Source organism: Eretmochelys imbricata, chromosome 3 (genome assembly GCF_965152235.1).
Source record: "Eretmochelys imbricata isolate rEreImb1 chromosome 3, rEreImb1.hap1, whole genome shotgun sequence".
Lineage (NCBI taxonomy): Eukaryota > Metazoa > Chordata > Testudines > Cheloniidae > Eretmochelys > Eretmochelys imbricata.
The window spans coordinates 39,845,274-39,864,310 of record NC_135574.1 but is presented as its reverse complement, the minus strand read 5'-3'; the positions used below and the strand labels follow the sequence as shown (position 1 = coordinate 39,864,310).

Genomic DNA, 19,037 nt, shown 5'->3' with positions numbered 1-19,037 from the left:
TGCCTATGTCACAGTTCAGGGCAATGGCAACCTATATTCCTCCTCCATCCTCCAGCAAGGGCTCCTACTGTAGGCTCCCAGCTCCTCAGCCATCACCTCTGTTGGACAGACACTCATGTCTCTCTCCCTTCTGACCAGGGTTTTTCCAAGCAGCACAGTTCCCTGCCTGCCCTGTGAGTTCCCCAGCAAGGCAAACTGCCTAAGCAGGCCCGCTTTGTTTTCTTCCAGAAGCTATGTAGCAATGTAATTGCCCACAGTTAAGTTACCTTACAGCTCTTTATAAGCAATCACATTTATTTTTAAGGTGAAAGCATTAACGAGAAAATATATTTTAAAAAAATAAAAGAACCAACCTGCATGCTAATAAGCTTACCAGAGATCACCCCCTCACTCCAACAAAGGCTCTGGTAGAAGTCAGTTCTTCAAACCCCACAAAGGATTTTTTCCTGTGGTTACAGGTTCATAACAGCTGTTACCTCAGAACAAGCACCCCTATGGATAGGTTGTCCTTTCTTTTATACAGTCTAGGACAGTGGTGGGCAACCTGCGGCCCACGGGCCGCACGCAGCCCATCATGGTAATTCAGTGGCGGGCCGCCAGGCAGTTTGTTTACATTTGCACAGCCGCCCGCAGCCCCCAGTGGCTGTGGTTTGCCGTTCCCAGCCAATGGAAGCTGTGAGAAGCGGCACGCAGCATGTCCCTGCAGCCCACACTGGTTCCCGAAGCTCTCATTGGCCAGGAATGGTGCACCGCGGCCACTGGGAGCTGTAGGCGGCCATGCAAATGTAAACAAACTGCCTGGCGGCCCACCAGCAGATTACCCTGACGGGCAACCAGTTGCCCACTGCTGGTCTAGGACTTTGATAGTCAGAGACTTTGAGTAGGTAATCAGCCAGAGAGTGCTTCTCTCCTGAGGGCATAGCTTCTAAAGATTGGGTCTGATGGTGAGAATTTACATTCCTCTCCCCCTAGGTATTTCCTAGGAAACCAACTTTATTTTGTCTATCCTGCATGTTCCTTCTTGTCTGGCACATTGTTTAAAATACTCCTTTTGAAGCTCAGAACACTTCCCAAGGTATACACTGGCCATTTCTCCCCCCTAGAGAAGTTATGTAAAATCCCACAATAATAGATAAATGCAAAATTTGTAATACAAATGACTCCACAGCTATTTAAATTTAATTCAATAAGATCTTCCAGAGATATTGCAGGAAATTGGCCAATATATCACAGCCTATATTGATTCACAATAAAGTACATGATAAATAGCTTGATACTTAACTCTATAATTTGTTTTTATCCTTTTATATAAAACAGCTGATGGAGACTAAGCTACTGTATTTACAAAATAGCTTAATTTCAGTTAATGGCCTAATAATGTTGCCTATCATTGTAGGTGATCAGACTTTGGATTTGCTGAAGATCTGTAGCTGGATCCCCTCAGTCATGATTTGTGTATCTTCAAACTGATAGTCAATAAAATGTACTATAATCCTGTCTTGTTTCAATGTTAAAAGGGTGTAGAAATTCCAGTATACAGTAAAAAAATTATCTTCATACTTCAGAATGAGAATTATGCATTGAGCCACATTTTCTTCCTTTTTTGTGACTCCCTTCTAACCAAATTCAGCCCTGCTAAATGCAGCCATGTCACTGACTTTGCTTTCTCTTTAAATTGGTTTCTGGACTTCCAAAAATTCAAAGTGGATTTCTGTTTTCTCTTCCTAATAGCCTTCAGTGGTAGGCTACATATTAAATGCTAAAGGAGTGAAGAGGTAAATGTATAGATTGCAGCATTTTTTTCCCCCAATTATTATCTTTTTCAAATAAACAAGTACTCTGTGCTTACATTAACACACCAAATGTTTAAGTCTGAAAATTTAAATTTTCCATTAGGTAAACTTATCTAGGTTAATAGATTCAAAGGTTGACTGTTCTAAATGAATCCTTTTGCTCAAACTTATAGTTTGGATTAATCCATAGGGAGTCTGTTAGGAAGCTCAGTAGCCTAGAAGCATGCCTTTAAGCTGATCTTCTAAATGGTGATGTCCTGGCCTGAATGGTCCTGGTCAAACTTACTGCAGGCAAATGCATGGAATGGAGGAAAGGAGAGACACATGACAGTGCTGGTTCTTTTTTTCCTCCGTAAGAAGACAGGGAGGAGTTCCTCTGACTACTTGTAAGCCTGCCTGAAAATGTAAAAGTAATTATGTAGGAGAAGTGGGAAGAAGTAGAATTTGCTTCATGTCCTTATACCTTTTGATTCCTTAAGAGGAATAAAAGGTCACTAATTTAGGGCCTTTGTGTGACCCCTTCAGTTTATTATAGCTAAACAGACATGTGTTGACAATATGCTTTTGCTCTAAACTCAATTTTATATAAGGATCATATGCCCAGCTTTGTGTTAAGTACGACAGTTTAATAGAAGAAAAGTCAGGTTAGGAGCATGATTTAATTTTTTTGTAGAAATTTATTTGAAATGAGAGGCAACATATTAGAAGTAATTTAAGAGATCACTGGTTAGTATAAGAAAATACATTTTTAAAAGATATTTAAGAAATCATTGAATCATGGGACTGGAAGGGACCTCGAGAGGTCATCTAGTCCAGTCCCCTGCACTCATGGCAGGACTAAGTATTATCTAGACCATCCCTGACAGGTGTTTGTCTGACTTGCTCTTTAAAATCTTCAATGATGGAGATTCTACAACCTCCCTCGGCAATTTATTCCAGTGCTTAACCACCCTACAGGAAGTTTTTCCTAACCTAAACCTCCTTTGCTGCAATTTAAGCCCATTGCTTCTTTTCCTATCCTCATGGTTAAGAAGAACAATTCTTCTCCCTCCTCCCTGTAACAACCTTTTATGTACTTGAAAACTGTTATCATGTGTCCTCTCAGTCTTCTCTTTTCCAGTCTAAACAAACCCATTTTTTTCAATCTTCCCTCATAGGTCATGTTTTCTGGATCTTTAATCATTTTTGTTGCTCTTCTCTGGTCTTTCTCCAATTTGTCCACATTTTCCTGAAATGTGGTGCCCAGACTGGACATAATACTCCAGTTGAGGCCTAATCAGCATGGAGTAGAGCGAAAGAATTACTTCTCATGTCTTGCTTACAACACTCCTGCTAATACATCTCAGAATGATGTTTGCTTTTTTTGCAACAGCTTTATGCTGTTGACTCAAATTTAGCTTGTAGTCCACTATGACGCCCAAATCCCTTTCCACAGCACTCCTTCCTAGGCAGTTATTTCCCATTTTGCATGTGTGCAACCGATTGTTCCTTCCAAAATGGAGTACTTTGCATTTGTCCTTATTGAATTTCATCCTATTTAGTTCAGACCATTTCTCCAGTTTGTCCAGATCATTTTGTATTTTAATCCTATCTTCCAAAGCACTTGCAACCCGTTCCAGCTTGATATCATCCGCAAACTTTATAAGTGTACTCTCTATGCCATTATCTAAATCATTGATGAAGATATTGAACAGAACTAGACCCAGAACTGATCCCTGCGGGACCCTACTCATTATGTCCTTCCAGCATGACTGTGAACCACTGATAACTACTCTCTGGGCACAGTTTTCCAAACAGTTTTGCACCCACCTTATAATAGCTCCATCTAGGTTGCATTTCCCTAGTTTGCTTATGAGAAGGTCATGCGAGACAGTATCAAAAGCTTTACTAAAGTCAAGATATTACCACATCTACCACTTCCCCCCCACCCCCACATCCACAAGGCTTGTTACCCTGTCAAAGAAAGCTATCAGGTTGGTTAGACACAATTTGTTTTTGACAAATCATGCTGACTGTCACTTACCACCTTATTATCTTCTAGATCAGGGGTTCCCAAACTTGATTCACGGCTTGTTCAGGGTAAGCCTCTGGTGGGCCACAAGACGCTTTGTTTACCTGAAAAAAGAAAAGGAGTACGTGTGGAACCTTAGAGACTAACCAATTCATTTGAGCAAAAGCTTTTGTGAGCTACAGCTCACTTCATCGGATGCATTCAGTGGAAAATACAGTGAGGAGATTTATATAAACACAACATGAAAAAATGTGTGTTATCATACATGCTGTAAGGAGAGTGATCACTTAAGATGAGTTATTACCAGCAGGAGAGCGGGGGGAAGAAAACCTTTTGTAGTGATAATCAAGGTGGGCCATTTCCAGCAGTTGACAAGAATGTGTGAAGAACAGTGTGGGCTTGGGGGGGAAAAATAAACATGGAGAAATAGTTTTACTTTGTGTAATGACCTATCCACTCCCAGTCTCTATTCAAGCCTAAGTTAATTGTATCCAGTTTGCAAATTAATTCCAATTCATCAGTCTCTTGTTAAAGTCTGTTTTTGAAGTCTTTTTGTTGTAATATTGTGACTTTTAGGTCTGTAATCGAGTGACCAGAGAGATTGAAGTGTTCTCCGATTGGTTTATGAATGTTATAATTCGATTGGTTTATGAATGTTATAATTCTTGACATCTGATTTGTGTCCATTTATTCTTTTACGTAGAGACTGTCCAGTTTGACCAATGTACATGGCAGAGGGGCATTCCTGGCACATGATGGCATATATCACATTGGTAGATGAGCAGGTGAACGAGCCTCTGATAGTGTGGCTGATGTGATTAGGCCCTATGATGGGTGTGTCCCCTGAATAGATATGTGGACACAGTTGGCAACGGGCTTTGTTGCAAGGATAGGTTCCTGGGTTAGTGTTTTTGTTATGTGGTGTGTGGTTGCTGGTGAGTATTTGCTTCAGGTTGGGGGGCTGTCTATAGGCAAGGACTGGCCTGTCTCCCAGGATTTGTGAGAGTGATGGGTCGTCCTTCAGGATAGGTTGTAGATCCTTGATGATGCGTTGGAGAGGTTTTAGTTGGGGGCTGAAGGTGATGGCTAGTGGCTTACAGCTCCCAGCGGCCACGGTTCGCAGTTCCCAGCCAATGGGAGCTGCAGGAAGCGGTAGTCTGGCCCTCACCGCTTCCCGCAGCTCTCATTGGCTGCGAGCGGCCGTACCTGCAGACGCTCAGGTAAACAAAGCGTCTTGCGGCCCACCAGGGGCTTACCCTGAACAAGCCGTGAACCGAGTTTGGGAACCCCTGTTCTAGTCATTGCAAATTGATTGCTTAATTATTTGCTCCATTATCTTTCCAGGTACAGAAGTTAAGCTGACTGGTCTGTAATTCCCCGGGTTCTCCTTATTTCTCTTTTTATAGATTGCCACTATATTTGCCCTTTTCCAGGCTTCTGGAATCTCTCCCGTCTTCCATGACTTTTCAAAGATAATGGCTAATGGCTCAGATATCTCCTCAGTCATCTCCTTGAGTATTCTAGGATGCATTTCTTCAAGTCCTGGTGACTTGAAGACATGTAATTTGTCTAAGTAAATTTTAACTTGTTCTTTCCCTATTTTAGCCTCTTCTGATCCTACCTCATTTTCACTGATAGTCACAAAGTTAGATGTGCAAACACCACCAATCTTCTTGGTGAAAACCGAAACAAAGAAGTCATTAAACACCTCTGCCATTTCCACATTTTCTGTTGTTATTTCTCCCCAATGATATATGGGGGGAAAAATGGGCCATGACATATTTTATAGACCGTCTCTGTTTCAGATCTCATTACACCTGATTTTTCCTTTTGTTGAAGGAAATGATTTTCTATTAACATAAATGTGAAAGGAATTGGACACTATCCCTTAGAAGAGGTGAAATATGCTTTTGAACCTTGTGAGTGTCAATATGATGCTACATATGGAATTTGTCTTTTCAGTTTGCTTTTTTTAAAAACCTAGGAAATTATACACACACCTCCCAAAAAAACCATCCCAAACCAAAAACAAAAAAACTATGTTAAAAGAACATTAAGTTTGTAAAATCAAGCACTCAAGGGCTAGGAAATGTTAGAATTAAGGTTGTCTGTGCAACCTGAATTTGACCCTCTTGTGCATATGCATTATGATAGTCTTTAATTCTATGTCCACATACTATTTTGTTTCACAGGACCTCTGCTTCATTCAGTGTACAGAATGGACAACGCTCACTGAATGAGCTGCTATTAAATATTGTGTTTTGAACATTGTTCAGTGCATAACCTCATGCTTTATTTACTGCACACTATTCAAATCCTGCTATGAAGCCAGAATTAGTAATATTCTCATGGGCTATTTTATGGCACTCATCAATATGATACCTGACTGCTTCTCAAACGTTAATTAATCTTCACCGCATCCCTGTGAGATGAAGTATTATCCCCATTTTACAAGTGGGGAACTAAGGCACAGGGAGATTAAGGCTAAATTGTCCACTGATTTTGGGTACCTTGAGATGAGATGCCTAAGACCAGCCTGACTTTTCAGAGTACTTAGCATTATAACACTTCATGTTTGCAAAGCACCGCTCCTATTGACTTCAGACGTAGTTGTGAGTGCTCAGCACTTCTGCAGATCAGATCCGATCAGGCTGGACAAGCATAAAATTAGGTGTACGCAGTTAGTGACCACCTGTGAAAAGTTTGGTTCATGGGACTTGACTAGCATCAGATGGGAGTTCTTTGGCAGAGACAGGGTTAGAGGCCAGTTCTCCAAGGTAGTATTCAACAGCCTTAACCTCCGTTCTCTTTCTGCAGTCTTCTGCTTCATTCACTACAAACCTTCCAATTTCTGCAACAAATGAGGCAGAGGCTTCAGACAGCAGCCTCCTTTACCACACAACTCTGACTGATCCTGAGAGCAAGTTCTGCGCATTGAAGGAGATGCTGATGTTGTGGAAAAAATAGTATGTAATCATGTGATTAAGGTTGCGATGTTACAGTCTTTAATTCTGCCTGTGCAGCCTTTAATTCTAGCACTTCCTACCTTATGAGTAGGGCCCTACCAAATTCACGGTCTATTTTGGTGAATTTCATGGTCATAGGATTTTTAGAATTGTAAATTTCATTATTTCAGCTATTTAAAGCTGAAATTTCATGGTGTTGTAATTGTAGGGATCCTAACCCAAAAAGGAGTTGGGGCAGGAGGGGGAATCACAGTTACCTCCCGCCCTGTGAATCTGTATAGTATAGGGTAAAACCAGATTTCACGGGAGGAGACCAGATTTCAGTAGGTGATGCATTTTTCATGGCTGTGAATTTGGTAGGGCCCTACTTATGAGTGCTTGACTTTGCAACCTTAATTTTTGCTGTGTTATATATAATTAGTTTTTATCCTGTACATTGTCTAACAAATGAATTCTGCACTATTGTGCATGTGCATTATGGAACAGTCTGTGGTCATGTAACTAAAGCCTATATTTTTCCAGGGGATCCTTGCTTCATTCTGTGAACGGGAGGGATGGTGTACACTGAGGAATCAGGGTTGTTCACTGAATGAGGCTATTGTCTGTAGGATCTCTGCCTCAGTTGCTACAGATGCTAGGAGTGTAGTGAATGATTTAGGGAACTATAGGAAGGGCAAGGGTGATATACCTATACAATGTTAGCAAAGACTGAGGGTTTGTCTGCACTTGAAATCCTACAGCAGCACAGCGACAGCTGCACCACTGTAGTGCTTCAGTGTAGACATTGCCTACTCAAACAGAAGGGCTCTCCCATCAACGTAGGTAATCCACCTTCTCTAGAGGTGGTAGCTAGGTCAATGGAAGAATTCTTTGATAGCCTAGCTTTGTCTCACCAGGGGTTAGGTTGACTTAACTATGTCATTCAGGAGTATGGATTTTTCACACCCTGAGGGACATAGCCAGGGTCGACCTAACTTTTAGTGTAGACCAGATCTAAAATACTGTGCATGTTAAAAGATCTATATACCTGTGCCCTAGACCAGTGTTTCCCAAACTTGGGATGCCGCTTGTGCAGGGAAAGCCCCTGGTGGGCCCGGCCAGTTTGTTTACCTGCCGCGTCTGCAGGTTCAGCTGATCGCGGCTTCCACTGGCCGTGGTTCGCTGTGCCCGGCCAATGGAGGCTGCTGGAAGCAGCAGCCAGTACGTCCCTCGGCCCGCACCGCTTCCTGCAGCCCCCATTGGCCGGGCACAGCTAACTGCGGCCAGTGGGAGCTGCAATCGGCCGAACCTGCGGATGCAGCAGGTAAACAAACTGTCTGGGCCCGCCAGGGGCTTTCCCTGAAGTTTGGTAAACACTGCCCTAGACTTTTGATTGAGGAGTACAAATTTAAACACAACTCAAGTAAGCATATGGTAATTTTTTTCAAAGTATTTAAAATTACCCATTGAATGAATCACTTGTCTACCTTGTCACAGAAATTATTGCTGTCCTGCAGAGAATTTGGTGATACATCTTCACAAAAAAGCATATTTTGCGTAAACACCTTTTCCTAGAAACGTTTGAGATTCCTGCAGCATTGGTGCTGCAGTTTACTTTAAATCAATATGAGGCAGTAGCTGTCATCACAATTAACTCAATGGAATTTCTTCAACCATTAGACATGTTTCTCTTTCTTCTTGCATATCTATCCAAACTATAAGTGCTGAAATCTTATTACATAGTGGCACTCTGGAGTCAAAAGATTTAAATTGAAAATGACCTTGCAAATTGTGTTTAATGTTTTGAGTAAACATTTTTTTGTAGGAATCAAATCCAAAGTATCCAAGAATATTGCACTGAAAAATTAGCAAATGTTGATATTGTTCAATAGAGTAAACACATTTACGGACATTCAGATGTCCTTGTCTTTTAATTCTAGCACTGATTAACACTTCATCATTAATCAACACTGGTGAAGAAAAATCAGCCCCAGGTACTGGCCATTCAAGGTTTTGGCATCAGCGTAATGAAATGAATTTATTGAAGAATAGTTTTAAAATTAATTTTGGTGGCTGTTTTTTCCAGAGTGTATAATTAATTAGTTTATATTTTCTATCTTATTATTTCTTTGTTTTCCTTTGTTAGCCTTTAAAATGAAAAGATTTTAATCAGCATCTGTCAAATTTTCTGGCTTGCTCAAAAAAGCAAATGATTTTCCAACACGCTGTCAGAAATTAATGGGTACATCCTAATGATGCATGGAATTGTGATACAGCTTTTCTGAAACCCTGAACTCTCTGAAATGTCCTTATTGCTGAGATGTAGCGCCACAAATTATGTTGAAGTTTCCTTCATTGTTTTTAAAGAGTATTTTATATGAGACACGACCAACTGTGTGGTTCAGCGATCTGTGTACTTGCCTTTCAGGCTAACCAACAGCTGACCTGGTTGATATCCTAATCCAGGGGTGGCCAAACTTGTAGCTCCGGAGCCGCATGCAGCTCTTCATAGGTTGATATGCGGCTCCTTGCATAGGCTCTGACTCCGGGGCTGGAGCTATAGATGCTAACTTTCCAGTGTGATTTGGTGGGGGGTGCTTACTGCTAAACCCCCTGCTCTGCCCCGCCCCAGGCCCTGCCCCCACTCCAGCCCTTCCCCCAAGCCTGCCATGTCCTCACTCTTCTCCCCTCCCCACCACAGCCTCCAGCCCACTGCGTAACAGCTGATTGCTGGAGGCATGGGGAGGAAGCGGGAGACACTGATTAGTGGGGCTTCCGGCAGGCAGGAGGCACTGGAGTTGCGGGGAGCTGATGGGGAGCTGCTGACATATTAGTGTGGCTCTTTGGCAATGTACATTGGTAAATTCTGCCTCCTTCTCAGGCTAAGGTTGTCCATCCCTGGTCAAAGCAATTTGATCTTGGAAAAGTTCATCCTCAGCAATGTGTGCCTTTTCTAGATATCCAAATAGCTAAAATACCATCATTGCATAACAATAGCGACAGCACTGCTGCTGCAGTTTAGTACTGGGATCAGGGAGAAGAGGTACCTCTTACCCAAATCCCCTGCGCCTGACAACCACGTTGTCAGTGTCTGCATTTCAGGGTCATATGGACTGATCCTTCTCTTACCCCTAAGGGCACAAATCACCCCAAAAGGACAGAGAAGTAGAGCCATGGTTCTGCCCTTCACAGTTTGCAGAGATAGCTGGCTACAGAGAGAACACATTGCACCATTCAGAACAATGGTGCGACATGTGCAGGCTTCCCAAGCCTCCTGGACCTCGGGGAAGGATAGTCCACCCTATGTACAATTCCTCCTGTAGTCACTCCAAATTTGGCATTTGGACAAATGCCATAGTCTAGCCCTTGGTGTGTTGAAATGGAATGGTTTCCTCCAATTGAAGCTCAGGGAAGTTGTATGGTTACTGACCCACATCTGTGTGGTTATTTTTCAATGGCTATGTAGTGGTTATATCTCTTGGCTCAACTTGCTCGGATCTCATCTTCCTATGCCAGAACAAATATGCCTCAGCTTCTCACTCTCACCCATTTCCAAGTCCCTTTAGTCCTCTGCTCTTCTGAGCTGCTGAACAAAGCTAGCCTTTTCATTCTCTAAAATGGCTACTTTAAGAGGTGCTGCCAACACCACCACAATGAATCTTTCCTGTGAAAGATATGTAAATGGTGAACAGCGACTTGCTGGGCACTCTCCTCTCATAGAACTCTGCACAGAGCTGAGCCACATCCAGACTGCCACTGTGAACGGAACTATTCAGACCTGGCCAGGTGGTGCTTTTCAGATTCTCTATGAACCTTTCAGAGCCACAGCCAAAGCCGCATCTGAGAAGTCTCTCCAAATAGGGGCAGTAGAACCCCACTTCTTCCTATTGCTTCATTATAGTCTCTGCTGATGGGAAGGAATTTATTACTCCCCATCCATTTTTTAATAAACACTTAATAGAAAAAGTGTTCATTTCATTCAAAGGAGGAGGAAATAAGGCAGTTTAAAAAATATATAACTTAAATGGCACTTGGGGGACACTTCTTCCAAAGCTTAGAAGAAGGAAAGCTCTGAAAATAGGGACAACAAATTTCAGAATAACTTCAGGATCCTCCTTAATTGTTCTGTAGCAACTACAGAATTTAACCTCCATAGTTTGTTTATTCCAGTTGTTTACAAAATAACTTAATAATTCTCCTTGTTTGAAATGCTCTCGGTCTTTTTGATCGGTTTTCCTAGATGTCCTATTGCCATTGTGTCTATGCACAGGTGAAAAACTTGTATGAGCAAATCTATGCAAAAATCAATAGACAGACACTTTGTTTCTGCCTTACAGGTGGAGAAAATGAAATCCTTCTTCCAAGGTTATACACAGTAAGTCTCCCTCCGGATAGCTACGTCCCAGGTAATCCAAGAACAGATAGTCCCACAAATGCTGAACACTCAGAGAGTAGTGATGATGCAGCAGGTAAGGAATTGCTCTAAACGACAGTTTCTATAATACATTTTCTTTAAGAAAGATACGTTAACAACACAATTATCAAGTAAAACCTAACTGGAGCACCCAGGTATTTAACTCTTGCTGCCAGTGGGTGTCGCTGTTTTGCAACAAAAAGAAGTGCCTTTTCTTAAGATATGTGTCCACATGGGCTGACTTTCTATTTTAGAATTAAAGGGCCATATTCTGCACTTAGTAACATCTTTGCAATGCCACAGATGTTAATGAAGTTGCAGAGATGTAACTAAGGGTAGAATTTGACTAGCTCCTTCTTTTGTAGCTCAGGTGCCACATATGAAGAAAGAGCTCAGGTTAGCTGTGCAGTGAAGATGTACTCTAAGGGTTAATTCCTGCTGGAGTTCTCCACATGTACACAGCAACCAAGCAATGGCTGAAGCTCACCCAGTTGCTGATACTCAAATGGACAAGGGAGATAAACTTCAAAAGAATTAGTATCTCCCCCAATATGGAATCAGGACTCTGGCTGACCTGTGGAGGTGCAGTGTGTGAAAATCCCAGCTTCTAACCTCATGGGATCTACAAGCAGGAGTCTGGAAACAAAGAACTTGAAAGCAATTTAAAAGAGCAGCCTGGGGAAATGGGATGGGGGGAAGGAGAGAGAGACACTGGGGAGAGAGAAGCAGACTGTATCTTTGACTTAGTCTACAGGATGAAATTCAATAAGGACAAATGCAAAGTACTTCATTTAGGAAGGAACAATCAGTTGTACACATGCAAAATGGGAAATGGCTGCATAGGAAGGAGTACTGCAGAAAAGGGTCTTGGGGTCATAGTGGACCACAAGCTAAATATGAGTCAACAGTGTAACACTGTTGCAAAAAAAGCAAACATCATTTTGGGATCTATTAGCAGGAGTGTTGTAAGCAAGACATGAGAAGTAATTCTTCCGCTCTACTCCATGCTGATTAGGCCTCAACTGGAATATTGTGACCAGTTCTGGGCGCCACATTTCAGGAAAATGTGGACAAATTGGAGAAAGACCAGAGAATCATAGAATATCAGGGTTGGAAGGGACCCCAGAAGGTCATCTAGTCCAACCCTCTGCTCGAAGCAGGACCAATTCCCAGTTAAATCATCCCAGCCAGGGCTTTGTCAACCTCTAAGGAAGGAGATTCTACCACCTCCCTAGGTAATGCATTCCAGTGTTTCACCACTCTCTTAGTGAAAAAGTTTTTCCTAATATCCAATCTAAACCTCCCCCACTGCAACTTGAGACCATTACTCCTCGTTCTGTTATCTGCTACCATTGAGAACAGTCTAGAGCCATCCTCTTTGGAACCCCCTTTCAGGTAGTTGAAAGCAGCTATCAAATCCCCCCTCATTCTTCTCTTCTGCAGGCTAAACAATCCCAGCTCCCTCAGCCTCTCCTCATAAGTCATGTGTTCTAGACCCCTAATCATTTTTGTTGCCCTTCGCTGGACTCTCTCCAATTTATCCACATAAATAAGAAGAGCAACAAAAATGATTAAACATTTAGAAAATGTGATCTATGAGGGAAGATTGAAAAAATTGGGTTTTTTTAGTCTGGAAAAGAGAAGACAGAGAGGGGACATAACAGTTTTCAAACACACAAAAGGTTGTTACAGGGAGGAGGGAGAAGAATTGTTGTTCTTAACGTCTGAGGATAGGACAAGAAGCAATGGAGGTTTAGGTTGGATGTGAGGAAAAACTTCCTAACTATTCCAGTGCTTAAGAACCCTGACAAATTGCCTAGGGAGGTTGTGGAATCTCCATCATTGGAGATTTTAAAGAGCAGGTCAGACAAACACCTGTCAGGGATGGTCTAGATAATACTTAGTCCTGCCATGAGTACAGAGGACTGGACTAGATGACCTCTCAAGGTCCCTTCCAGTCCTATGATCCTATCATTCAAAAGTCAGGCCAACACAGCTTCATTGGTCAGTGATGTGAAAAAACACACCCTGACAGACATAACTATGCCAGCCTAACCCCAAGTGTGGACACAGTTAAGTCTGCAGAAGAATATGTCCGTCAACTAGCTAATTAGTTTGAGGAGGTGTAGGCTGTGGGGAGGAGTTCAAAAAAAGTTCTTCTGTTGGTGTAGGTTGCATTTACACACTTGGGCGCTATGCTGGCACAGCTAGGCTAATGTAGCTATGCTCGTATAGTCTCTGTAGTGCAGACACAGCCGTGTTCCCTATGAGGAGGAGGAGGGTACCAAGCGTAAGTCAGGCCTGCCTAAATCTTGAGGGAAATGCTAATCTTCAGTGTTTGTTGTTTTAACCCTTTTTTTCTTTGATTGGTATGTTCCTAGAGGTAGGTATGTAATACTTTGTGTTGAACAAGCTTTTCTCTGCTACTACATTTTCATGCTGTTCTCAGTCCGGGAGGGAAGTCTGTAGCACAGCCAAAACACCTGCAGAGTAACCTGCATGTAATGTGGAGACCTAAGAGATGCTGTAATGTGGAGACCTAAGCTCAGAATAGAGCGAATCATGGGATTTCCCTACAGAGACAGAAGGGCAAGCTTGTCACTTGAAAGAGGTGCCCTCAGAGAGAAGGAATGAGGGGTCAAACACATACATTACCCTGGAAATGTGACATCACAAAAAAAAAGTTTAAGGTGATTTTTCTCCGTATAAAGACTGTGGACAGTACAGAAGTATTTCTCATTAAAATCCATTTGTAAAAACAAAATATACGCTAGCAAGCTTATTTTATTAAAATTCTGTTAAGATTTAAAAATAAAAACCAATTTTGCTAAGCCATTTCTCTTCTTCTAATTGCCTTTTAAGGTGGCTGATCTTCCCTTGTAGGAAGCTATTTGAGAACCAAATTTAAATTGTGCACTTTTTTCTTTGTGTTAAATCAGACTTATATTCTGAATAAAAAGCTTATTAATTTGTTTTTTAAGATTTTATTTTAATAACACAATCATCATATGACAGGTTACTGGTTTTCTACTTTGCAGTGCATATAGTTAAAATTTCTTGTCCTAAGTTTCAAGGCCTCGATGAACAATTTCTGCTGACCCCTTTAACTTGGTCTCCTTTCACATCCCTTACACAGACAGGTGTACACGCATGCCCCTTTTCCACATTTCACAAACATGAGTGAATTAGGAATCCTCATGCTTGTGTGGCACTATCATTTTATAAGTGGAGAAAATGAGGCACTTAAATGACTTGAGAGTAAAACATGGGATGATAAAGATCGTCTACTGATTAGAGCACAGGCCTGTGAGTCATCTCAATGCCCTATGCTTTAACTATCAGACCATCTTCATTATGATACCAGTCCTGGACTACTGTGGTTATGTTCCTCATCTGCTGTTTAAATATTTAAAAGTCTAACTGAAGAAATATTTGTGCATATTGGATACCAATATATTTTATAATAATGAAGTGTAAAACGTACAATGGTATTATAGCTCCACCTTTAAAGATAGTACAAACATTGCATTCCAGTTTTTGCAATGACTGCTTTACTGATTTATGCCTCTCGCTTCTTAAGCATCCTTTCATTCTTTTTATTTTAAGTGAATAAATGTGTATATCTAATACATCTGTTTCACTTTGCCAGTTCTGAGCTCACTTTTGTGGTTTAAACTTACTTTTTCCAGTACTCCAAAATTTTTATTGCAAACATAGTTTCTCAACCTCTTTTGGCAAGGAGTGTTCGCACAGAACCACTCATTGACTATTCTGACCATTGGAAGGCAATCTCTGATTTAGCTGATGCCGCCGTCAGATGTTCAGAAGGAGTCAATTTAGAGACTAATCACTTGTACAATAGTTGATAAATGCAATTGTAACAGATTAATACTAATCCGACAAAGATTTACGCATATGCCTAATTTTATGCACATGTGTAGTCCTGTTTGAAATGAAAGCATATAAACTTCACCAGCAACATTAAATCCATGCATAAATCTTTGTGGGATTGAGGCTAAAATCTCAAAGAAGACTCAGACAGTATAGCAGGAACAGTTTAAATAATTGCATGGTGGGGATTTTTCCCTGGGCTTTTTTTAACTAGGTGTAGTTACAGGCTGTAAAAAATACGTAAAACAAAATTTCTTAAGCGAAAGTAACAGCATCCTGTGATGTGATCCTTAGGGCAGACACAAAGCTATCCCATATCACTCACTTAATGCTCTCTTGCTAGCAGAGTCTCAAAGCTCTTAACACATTACAACATATTGCCTAGTGACATTTTACTGATGCTAATTGTTTTCCATTTCTAACTTCCTGGCTCAGGAAAGTTTTTCTTTCTTGATCTGTCTGAAAATATAGAATAAACTATAATAAATAAATAAATATAAATAATAAAATATATATAATATAAATTATAATAAATTTATATTATAATGATATGATTATAATACAATAGAATGAAAAATAATATAAATTATATTATAAACTATAAACATAAATAATATAGATGTATAATATAAAATAATAATAAATAATAAAATATAGATTAGAATAAATATCTTGGACCTGATTCTGGTCTCAGTTATATCCCAGTAGTGACTCTTGAAGTGTAAAATTAGTGTGACAGTGATCAGAACTGGGCCCCAGGTGAAGGTTCACTATTGGGTGTTAACACTCCTATTAATGGATGGCTGATTCTTCATATCAGCGGCTATAATGTTGCTTTGTAAACATATCTGTTGATGTTATAGCTAGATAATTCTTTTGTTATAATATACTGGTAGTGCCCCTACTAACGGCAACATAACACAACTTCTGAAATTAAGACAAAATCTTTTCTGCATATGTAATTCTCTGTTGCAGCAAACCCTTAAGAATAATTTACCCAGGCCAGACTCTGTCTATCTCCACCATCCAGATCAAAGCAGTTCAAATTGAGGAAACAATTCCCTTTTGGCTTAATTCCCATTTTATTTCCTACTTCATCATTTTCCGTTGTGCCAATTGTTTTATTTGGAATTTATGCCAGTAGTAAACAAGACTTCATAGCCGGTGTCACAGTTTAGGGCAACTGTATTTCCCCTCTGTGATCCAGCAAGTGCATCCACTTTAGACTCCCAGCTCCCCAGTTTTAACCTCTACTGAGCAGATACACATGTCTGTCTCCCTCTTGACCAGGATATTTCTAGGTTGCAGAGTTTCCTGTTTACTCTGTGAATTCCTCATCAAGAAAGCTTGCCTCAGCAGGCCTGCTTTGCCTTCATTCCTCAGAGGCAATATACAGTATGACTGCCCAGAGTTAAGTTTCCATACAGCTCTTTCTAAGCAAGCACATCTATTCTTAAGATGAAAGCATTAAAGAGAAAAAGTATTGAAAACAATAAAAGAACCTACACACATGTTAATAAGTTTACGAAAAATCAGCCCAGCTCCAGCAAGGCCTCTGGCAGGTGAACAACTCTTCAACCTTCCTTTCCCCTCTCCCCACTCCCCTGGGATTTTTTTCCTGTGGCTACAAGTTCATAACCACCTTGGCTCAGAACAAGCCTCGCCATGAATCTGAGTCACTGCTTTAAACAGTTTGGGTCTTTGATCTGTCCTCCTGTAACAGGTGATTAGCAGACAAAAGGTTCACAGCTCCAGAAGGAACCTCTGGGCAAAGCTTCAAAAGGCTGAGTTCTTGTGTAACCAAAGGGTTTACATTTGCATTCACCTCCCTCTGGAAATTTCCTGGGAAACCAGCTTAACTTTAAAAGTTCACATTGTTTCAAGTGGTCCCTTTTGAAGCTCATAATATTTCTGCTCGTGGGGGAATTCTGTGCCACTGCACAATACAGGATTTGTGCAGAAATTCTTGTTCTGTGCAGAATTTCCTCCCCCATCCCCAGAAATGGGCTGCAGAGCTGCTGGCCACCACAAGGGGCTGCTGGACCTAGGGTGACCAGATAGCAAGTGTAAAAAATCGGGACCAGGGTGAGGGATAATAGGTACCTATATAAGAAAAGGCCCCCAAAATCGGGACTGTCCCTATAAAATTGGGACATCTGGTCACATTAGCTGGATCTGGCAGCGCCCAGCTTGCAAATAGACACTTTCTGGTAGAGGAGGAGGGAGCTGGAGGATTCTGGGCAGCTGCACATCCTGGCATGCCCTGAAGGAAGGAGGCAGTGTGCAGGAAACTCTACACAAGCCTGGGACCCAGCATCAGGCTGTTTTTCCCTCTGGATCCCTGGGGTCTGGAAAGGTAGGGATTGTGAGTGTCTGAGCTGGGGGGGGGGGGGCGGGGGGGAGTGTCCTACATCTGGCCCCCCATCTGGGCTCTGGATGGAAGGGGACAGAGAAACAGGAACTGGGTTGTCATAGCAGTTTCTTTAACTTCTCCTGGGGGAATTTTTTTGTGTCTATATTGTTACAGACGTAGTTGCTTACAGATATTTTGAAATAAATTACCAAAATAATTGAAACTGGAGTGATTGTGTAGTTTTATTTTGACAAATAAAATATGCAGAATTTTGAAGAATTTTAAAATATTGTGTGCAGAATTTTTTTTGGCACAGAACTCCCCCAGGATTTCCAGAGTTTAGCTTAATCAGATCTCCTCCTTAGAGATGCTACATAAAATCCCACAATAATACGTAAACATTTTAATTGTTAATACTGTGAACTCATAAGATACTTAAACTTTAACTTTATTGAATTAATTCAATAAGGTTTGTCCAGGATATAGCAATTTCGAAATTGCCATATCTGTCACAGAGGGTTCATGCCACTAATCCCCTCTTTGGTTACGTCATTGTGCCCAAGTTCCTCCTTCAGTATTCCTTTCAGGAGTTGCAAAAAGTGTTGAGATGTTACTGTGAGCTGCAGTTACCCAGACAGGAAAAATTGGGTTGGAAAGCCATAGATGCTTTTCTCAAAATCCCGGACAATCTACACAAAATTCCAGACCTTGACTACACAAAGTTCTGTTTGAATTCTTAGCCTGTTCAGGTGTGTTTAGGAGTGTATGAAAATAAATACAATCCTATGTGCACAGAGGAATATGTGCCCTCACACATGCGTCTGTGTATATGCATGATTCTTTGAAAATGTGTATTTATATGCTTGCTTTATAGCTCCTAGAATCATAAAATGTGATCATTTAAAGTGAAACACAGGGTGCTGTGGGCATGTATCAAAATAATTATAGTGACACTCTTTCTTGAATAATATCTGTAAAATGTTCTCATTCATATCCTTTTACTGTGATCCTAGTGTATGGAGTGCTGCCATCAGTTTAGGCATTAAATCTAATTTAGTTCCTTTAGAAGTGCAACAATAGTATAAGGACAAGAGATTAATTGTATTTGGGTACAATATCAATGGTAATTGGATTGTAGAGTTTTCTAGGTTTATTCTGCTGCAAGGTCAGACAGGAACTAGCTAATATATTCCTGCAGGTCAATTTGCCTTCTGAGATATTGCCTCCTGAATTGATGGGTCCTGCTGCTAATCCCACTTTCATTCATCTCGATTTATTTGGCCTGTATAGTTTTTTATTGCCTGATCCAGTGTTCACTGAAGCTCATGGAATGCCATTGATTTTAAAGAGGGAAGATACAACATCATCAGGCATAAAAAATAGGAGCAGATAGCCCTAGAAAAGACATTTTACTACACAAAATTCAGTCATGGTAAAATGGAATATCAAGCCTCTAGGTTGAGAATTTAAACACAACCTGTTTTGTTTTATAAATTGAAATAGTTACATATTAAAATGAAAAAGAGTTTCAGCTTTGGAATGTAGCAGGGTCAGCCCTAAGACCCTGAAAATCTCTATATCCATTATTCCTCTTCCTCTTTTCTGTGATAGTTGCCTTGTGGTTGATCTG

At 40.9% G+C, this 19,037-nt stretch overlaps 1 protein-coding gene across 5 annotated transcripts in view; it reads left to right on the top strand.

The window, feature by feature from the left end:
• ERICH1 (glutamate rich 1) overlaps window positions 1–19,037 on the top strand; it is a 106,739-nt gene that overhangs the window by 33,286 nt on the left and 54,416 nt on the right. For 4 of the 5 annotated variants that reach the window (XM_077812608.1, XM_077812606.1, XM_077812610.1 and 1 more), the window contains one exon: window positions 11,087–11,218. The exons of the other annotated variant lie outside the window; for it this stretch is intronic. In XM_077812608.1, coding sequence (XP_077668734.1) covers window positions 11,087–11,218 — 132 coding nt within the window. The remainder of the gene's footprint in view (window positions 1–11,086; window positions 11,219–19,037) is intronic. 5 annotated transcript variants of the gene reach the window in all.